Source organism: Alligator sinensis, unplaced genomic scaffold, assembly GCF_000455745.1.
Source record: "Alligator sinensis unplaced genomic scaffold, ASM45574v1 scaffold389_1, whole genome shotgun sequence".
NCBI classification, from domain to species: Eukaryota; Metazoa; Chordata; order Crocodylia; family Alligatoridae; genus Alligator; species Alligator sinensis.
In genome coordinates, this window is record NW_005841951.1 from 1,998,633 (window position 1) to 2,006,921 (window position 8,289).

Genomic DNA, 8,289 nt, shown 5'->3' on the forward strand with positions numbered 1-8,289 from the left:
GGGGGGCAGGGTGCAGCAGCTGCAGAAAGCCTGAGAAGGGTAGGACTGAGACTTTGGGGGCCAGAGGGCCCAGTGCCTGGGCAGGGCAGTGATAGGACTTGGAGCCCAAACAGAGAGAAAGCCTAAAGAGCTCTGCTCAACAGCCCAAGAAAGGAGCAGAAATAAAGGTCTTGTAGGACCAGACTGGAAGCTCGAACCCCGAAGCTCGGTTTGGTCAGTGGACTAGAGCTAGAGGGCTCAGCAAGAGCAAAAGGGTGGAGGCCGGGAAGGCTTAAGCCCCACGCTTGAATGACAGACTCACTCTAGGTCCCTCAGGAAGCCTCCCTCCTTTCCAGACAATAACATCAAAGGCATGGCAGGAAAAGTAAAGGAGGTGAGGGCCCCTAGAGCTGGAGCTGGGGCAGGAGTTATGGGGCCACAACTGCGCCTGTCACACGCTACCAATGAAGTTGCTGGGACTGTACTATTTACTACGCTTAGTCCATTATAGATCTCCCAGAGTTGAACATAGCAAATATGCACAAAGCAATCTCCCTAACTAGCTCCAAAATTTGCCTCTATTTTATTTTTTAAGAGTATTTTACTGTCTTTTTCGATTTTGACAAGTACCCAGGTCTCTCAGCCATATAAAACAATAGGTCTTATTGTGGTCTTGAATATCTGCACTTTGTCTTTCTTGGTATTTTGGAGATAAAAATGTTATGCAGAGAAAAATAACAGGCACTGCTGCTTTGTAACTATGCCTTATTTTTCTACTTCACCAAAATATTATTAACGTTTAGTGTTTCTAAGTGTCTAAACTGTCAAACTTGTTGATGTCTATGGTTGTTTGCTGCTAGGTTAACTTGTCAAAGTGCTGGCTTACAATCATGTATTTGTTTTTATCTTCATTTAGCTTAAACCATTATTCTTATTTCTTAGACTTAAGTCATCCTTTGTACCATATCTTCTATCTCTTACAACAGCTATGTTATCAGCATATACAAAAAGCTGGTCCAGGCTATATGCTTTCACTCAGTGCTAAAAAATCACAATTACTGTACCACTTTTTCCACAGCCACATTAAAAATATTGATGATACTACATCTCTCTGCTTTAATCCCACAATGATTAAGGGGCTGAGTTCTCAATCCTCACTTATACTCTGTCTTTTGGGCCATAAAACAGAGTTGTTTCATGGTAACATTTTAGGAAGGATTGCAAATGACTAAATTAATACTGGATATTTTTACAAAAAGCTACTTTGAGTAATACCAGAAACACACACAGACTAGGCAACATGGGGCAATTTCCCTTTGTCCTTTAGGGAAGGAACCATATCTATTTTGATATTTGGACAATGGCTAGGAAGCCCAAACCCAGTTCCCAACTGGGGTCTCTACTATCCTATAGTATAAATATTAAAGATATATTATATACATATAATACCATCACCATTATAAGGTTGTTTTAAACTGTTCAGTCACACTGATAGTTTAACAAGGACAAAACGTGCATCCAGCTTCTCAATAATGCATCTAAAAATCACACAAACATACATATATGTTCATGTGCTAATACAGCTGAGAAATGGGTCATGAAAATGTGGATCCTAATACTCCCAGCCTGGGACACAGAACAAAGCAGGAATTAAGTTTTCTGTTTCCTCCTCATTTACTGAGTTTAACTGTGACAGATCCCTTGGGCTGGTCTTCTAGCCTACTAATAAGATACTGCCTGAACCTGCAGGGAACCTCAGGTCTGGTTTTCCATATTGATCTCAAGTTCTGCACACAGCCTAGGCATTTGTGCACCTGAAAGGACAAGACTAGTGATTAATAAATAGAGTTGACAGGCTCTCCAAGTAGTACCCATCTTTTCCTATTCATAAGGAAAAATATGGTTGCGACATACGGGATGTCCATTTCACAATGTAACAGCAAATAAATTAAAAGCAGAGTGCAGATTTTCAAAACAAAGGAAACAAGATCCCCCATTAAGGGCAAAGTCCCTTAGCAAGTCTGTTCAGAAAAACACCAAGGATACTGACCTGATTGTATGATAGGTGACATCTGCTGATTGGTTGTAGACAAAGAAGGATGTGATTTGAATCTGTCACGCTCTAATGTTGATACTGGTGTAATAAAATGACTCTGATTCCACCCATCCTGTGAAGTGGCAGCAGAACCGAATAGCAGAGTGAATTACATTTCATTAAAATAAATGCTTTCAAATCTTTGTGGAATGATTTCCAGATGACTGCTGATTTTTTCAGATGCAGTGTTGTAATTTACCTTTTTATAAATGCTACGGAGGTCTCGGTATTGCCATAATGTATTCAATACCTGGGCTGCTGCCTTGACCACTTTCAATGATGATCTAAGAAAATAAAAAATACCATTATAGTGTAAAGAAAGTGCAAACGGGGCACGTGTGAATTTCACTTTGATGTACTACAGCCATGAAATAAGCTGGGGTAATTTCAGTGTAATTCCCAGTGAACAAATGCATATCAACATGTTGACACCACCTCTGGGCCATACTAACAAGCACTATGGTGAAGCCCGACAGGCTGCTCTATGTATGCTGAACTCAGAAACAGATGCAATGCATGCCAATAAGCATGCCTAGACTGTACTGGTGTGAGCTCAGTTCTGCCCCCAGACAACTACGTTACATCTATTTTGGAGTTCAGTATGTGTTAGGTGGATGTGCTGTGCTTCACTGAGCCACTTCCTAGTGCAATTTAGAGACAAATCACAACAACTAGGGGTCACGGTGATAGGTCTCAGCAAAAAGGCTGGTTTACAGCTACACAGGCATGGCCATTACACTTATGTTATGCCAGATGTGATTCCTCCAGGTCTGTCCTGTAGCACACAGAAAGGTAGGGTGAAGCAGTTAGTATAGTTACTGCCTATGCTGTACCAGTTCTGTGGAATAACATTAAAACAAATAATTACAAATCTATTACACCTGATTTAAAGAAAATCATAAAAGAAGAGAAAGGTAGGCAGGATTTGTAGCACCACCCTGTAAGGTTGCCAAACACCCCTGCTAAGACCCCGTTTTCAGTCACTTATAAGTCTGTCAAGTGTTACCCAGTGGACTGAACTTGTCCCTGCTATGGATCTGGGCATTCAGTTCAGCCTGATTTTTTTTTAAAAATTTCAGCTAAACAATTTTGCCATTTCCAAAATGAGGGCAGGGGAAACCCATTGTTTTGACTGTTTTGTCAAAGGTAAAAATGTTGGCAACCTTTTCTTTGAAAAATGCTAGTACCCCTGTAAGTAGTGACTTGAAATTTGCTCAGATCAGGCTCCCATGCTAGCCATGAGTCTTTTGTTATAAAAATTCACCTATATCTTGGCAATTTATAAGCCTTTGAAAATTCAGTTTGGACTGGGAAAGGTATAGGTTGGAGGGAGTTGGAGCAGGACAGGGCAAGCAAGAAGGAAATGTGCAGAAAATTCTGTGCCCACTAGAGCACGTTTCCCTCCAACACTGGGAATGGAACCAAAGTCAAGTTAGGAATAGCAGTTAAGAAATGCCCATGTAACTAGTGTGTAGTTATGATATGGCCTTTCATTTAATTTAATGATCGTATGCCATTTTTATTGCAGACTCCAACCTCAGTAAGTATATGGAGGGACCCACTCTGGGGATGAATCAGGGGGTGCAGTGGTTGAGACTTTTTGACTCCAGGATCCTTGCCTAAGTTATTCCAGTAGTTGGTAGATGTGTAGTAAATAAGGCAGGGAATAGCCAGCAATAAGTGAAGATTTCATTGTGGTTAAAGTATTTGAATTATATGCTGGAGAACTAGAATGGAACCTTACGGCGGTCCTATGTGAAGCTTCATAAGTCACTTAGAATACTAACTCTTCACAGGTCCATCATTTGTTAGATGCCTGACTTGAGAGACTAAGGTCTGATTTGCAAAAGTGCTGCAGACTCCCACCTCCAGCTGAAATCAATGGGTGCTGTTCTTGATCATGTAAAATACCTGCAAAAAAATCAGGTCCTTGGGCAATTTGCACCTGAGCAATTTGGGCACCAAAAATAACTGAATGCTTTTGACATTAAGTTGTCTGTGCCTACCATGGATATTATGAACGTTAATTAATGTTTATGACATACTCAAATACTATATTTTGAGTGCCATGGAAAATCTCTTGAAGAAACTATACGTTTTATATTCAGAAGAAGGTTTGAATGGCGTGTAGTAAATAAGGTGCAGGGTCAGTGATGAGAAAATAAAAATAGCTCACTAAGTAAGCACTATTTATTTTTCACACTGACTACAGCAGGGTGCTGCAGAAAGCAGAGCTTCATGGGATTAGCAACTATCACAATATACTGGTTTGAAGAAGCTGAATTAAAGTCACGCAAGCAGCCTTAACTCCGCAGTTTCTTAACTTGTGGGTGCTTGACGTTGCAACCAACAACGTTCTGTGAACAGAATGCAACAGAGGGCTGCTATTTTGTTTCTAATGGATCCAATTATAGCAAAAGCCCCTACAAGCTTTAGACAGTACCCTGGCCTGTACCCAGTATACTGTACCCCGAAAAAGACTGGCAGGGCCTGGATGGAAATAACATTACAAAACGAAACAGATGCCAAAGAGCCTTTTCCCTTGCCTAACAGGTTGCAGTTGTGAGAGATTACTAGTCTTATCAGCAAACCAGGAATGTGGTAATGAATCCTTTTTCTCTTTAAAATTTCCTTTCAAGTGCTTTTTAAATCTGAAATGGAATAAAGAAACATTTCATTTGTGAGCCCTGCTGCTGACTTGCCTGTCACCCCTTCCTTTTGTTATGTTCACAAGTTTTTCTATTCCTCCCGTGTCAGCCAAAGCTTTGGCATTTTCCATGTTCTTACTAGTGACCTCATGCAAAGCACAACAGATTGCTGCTACAGTCTCATCAGACAATATGCTTGTGCCATTGCCTCCTGGAAGGCGATTCACCAGATCTCGCATGGCATATTTACCTACAAAGAACCATAAATAAAACAGTCAGAAAATGTGTTTTCTACTTGTATTTAAAACATTATAAAATCAGTATCTTGACAAGAAACATACAAGTTTAAAGGCAATAATGAGGGAATGTAGAATAAATACCACCACCACCAAGTTGAATACAATACTAATTCAAATGGCACACAGAAGCAAGAGAAAATATAGTGTTATTTTCTGACTTACAATTGGTTCTTTTTTCCTGCTAGATTAGAGAACGGCTGATTAAATAAATATCATGGCAACATGCCAATATACACAGAGAGACTCAAATATGTATGCTTATTTATTTAGTTAGGTTTGCTTTAGCTGGAGTGTTTTACACCAAAAGAGAAACAATGTTCCAATAACTTTGCTTATGAATCTTTTAGAACAACTTGGGTCTTAGGGGAACGCACAAGAAATATACAATTTTCTTCTTCAGGCAGGGTTTGAATCAATGGATCTTTATTGGCTGATCACATTTGGCTGTCAATTGTTCTAAGTTAAAATGGTTGGAAAAGGATGAAAAGGGTAAGAAAATATTGGACCTTATTATCATTTACTTTTGTCCTCAATTCAAACACTATCGTAATTGTTGACAGACATTATTAATTGGAAAGTCTTTACACTTTTAGGTAGACATAAACCTGTACTTTACTAGTAAATAGGTTTTGTCTACATTTATTCTCCCAACAGGGCTCTGTTGACCATGAGGTGAAGATCACCCCCTATAGACTGTCATTCTGTTGTCAAAGTCCCCCGTATGGATGTAGCTCTGCCTGCGGGAGATGGCTCCTGTCAGCAGAGCTTCTGTTTTGGGGAGCTAGCATCACTCTGGCAGCAGCAAAACTCCTCCTGCCAATGGAGCTGTATCAGCAGTCGAGGCCCAGCTACAGAAGCACAGATGCTCTTTGTAAAGCAGCAGCAGCCCCCAGAGCATAGAGAGGCTCTCAGTAATTTTGGAAGTAGTTCTTACAGATGTTTTCTTCACCTTGCTCCTCACCCACAAAAGATTAGATCTGGGCTCTTTCAGATTTCAATTACTGCCTAACAAACAAGCAGAGTCATGTTGCAAACAAGGGAAATTACTAAAGCTAAAGTCAATATTTTTTCTGCTTACCCCATGTTGATGACTGAATGGCTATTAATGGATTTTATTGAAGACATTTATATATAATGGTGAATAATGGATAAAAAGGGATAAAACTTTACACAAGGGCTTTAACTTTATATTTACATACTGTACCTGGGGAGAAACCCTGATCCTTAACCATAAAGGAATGCAACAAAAAAACTAGCTTTTTGACTCCATTAAACAAGCACAGCAATTATTAAAAAAATAACAAGAACTTTGGATACAGCGATGCTGACATTAACTGTCTTGCAAAGACTGAGCAACATATCATCAGGTGGTTACCTCTTTAAGACAATGGCTGCTGTGATGTGGAACCATCTCCCGTGACATTTGTCAGAGCCCTCTGATGCCCACTTTAAAACAAAAATATTTTTTTTTCCTTGAAGATTTTTTTTTAATATTCGTATTCCCAGAATTTTCTTTACTAAATCAGACCTTCTGGGCCTGAGGGAAGCTCTTCTTGACTCAGGTGCAATCTACCCTTCCTTTCACTGCTCACGAACAGGGAGGTATTGTTGAAAATGTGGAAGTAGAAGGTAACTTGGGTTACACAGAGCTCAAGATCCTAAAGGGAGGAAGGAAGAATACCAGAATAAAGACACTGGACTTCAGAAAGGCAGATTTTGATAAACTCAGGGAACTCTGGAGGGCAGGATCCCCTGGGAGGCAAATCTGAGGAGAAAAGAAGTCCAGGAGAGCTAACTGTATTCTAAGAAGGACCTTTTAAAGGTGCAGAAGTAAGTTATTTTAAAGCAGGGAAGAATAGGAAGTTCAACAGGAGACCAGACTGGCTATATAGCAATGTGTTCAATGAGCTGAAACTCAAAAAAAGGAATCCTATGAAAAGTGGAACCCTGGTCATAGTACTAGTGAAGAGTATAAGAGCACTGCATGTGTGTGCAGGGAAAAATTAGGAAGGCCAAGGCACAATGTGAGATGCAGCTGGCAGGGGACATGAAGGCAATAAAAAGGGATTCTAAAAGTATGTCAAGAGTAAGATGAAGACTGTAGTAATCATAGATCCCTTACAGAATGCAGGAGGGAATCTAGGTACACATGATACAGAGAAGGCATAAGTATTTAATGCCTTTTTTTACTCTAGTCTTCATAAACGGGGGCACTTACTAGATGACAAGTGCATTTAATAGCAAAGATGGGGATGTTGACAAACCGCCTAGAGTAGTAGAAGAACAAATTAGGGATTACTTAGAGAAACTACACGCTTTCAAGTCAGTAGGGCTAGATGGGATGCACCCTAAGGTATTGAAGGAATTGGCAGAAGGAATTTCAGAGCTATTAGCTATCCTCTTTGAGAACTCTTGGATGTCAGGTGAAGTCTCAGATGATTCAAAAAGAGCAATTGCAGTGCCCATCTTTAAGAAAGGTGAGAAGAAGGATTTGAGGAATTACAGATCAGTCAACCAGAGGCTGATACCTGGGAAGATCATGGAGCAGGGAGGTCCTCAAGGAATCTATTGCAAAGTGCTTAGAGAACAAGATCAGCAGAGATCCTGGTTTTCTTTGTTTAAAAACTGAAAATTCTCTGATAAAAATGGCAAATTCTCTGATTAAACCCCTCCAAATCCATGTTTTTCCATGATTAAAATGAAACACCACTATATATATAGGTATCAGTTGACCACAATGTTTTATTGATATAGTTACAGTTTTAAAGCAATTTGGAAGCCTACCAATGCCTCAACCATTATAATAAAATAAATTCTTAATACTGTACCTAGATATTTTGGCATTTGATTTTAGTTTTTTATCACAGAAAATCAGAGCTCCTCTGCCACCTTTGCTCATCAGCACACAGGCCCAGCAGTGGCTTTGGTCCCCACTGCTTTGTGGTGCTGAGCAACCCTGATATGCTGGTGCCCAGCCCCTACTATTGCCCCTCACTTCAAATCCACAGACCCCAGCCTTGCTGGTGGCCCCTTACTCCTGACCTATAGACCCCTGGCCCTGCCGATGCCCCTCACTCCCAACCCACAGCCCCCTACCAGTGCCCCTCACTTCCTACCCTGCCATCCCCAGTACTGCTAGTTCCCCTCACTCCCAGCCTGCAGCCCCTGCTCCCTGCAACCCTGCCAGAGGGGGCCCCCAGCTGCCAGGGCTATGGGACCAGGGTTACAGGAGCAGGGCTAGGGCCCACAGCTCCTTGCCCCCCCCCCC

At 40.9% G+C, this 8,289-nt stretch overlaps 1 protein-coding gene across 5 annotated transcripts in view; it reads right to left on the reverse strand.

The window, feature by feature from the left end:
* PKP4 (plakophilin 4) overlaps nucleotides 1-8,289 on the reverse strand; it is a 187,145-nt gene that overhangs the window by 12,926 nt on the left and 165,930 nt on the right. For all 5 annotated transcript variants that reach the window (XM_025199920.1, XM_014518399.2, XM_014518401.2 and 2 more), the window contains 3 exons: nucleotides 4,777-4,972; nucleotides 2,274-2,358; nucleotides 2,030-2,147 (listed from right to left, as the gene is read on the reverse strand). In XM_025199920.1, the coding sequence (XP_025055705.1) occupies nucleotides 2,030-2,147; nucleotides 2,274-2,358; nucleotides 4,777-4,972 (399 nt within the window). The remainder of the gene's footprint in view (nucleotides 1-2,029; nucleotides 2,148-2,273; nucleotides 2,359-4,776; nucleotides 4,973-8,289) is intronic.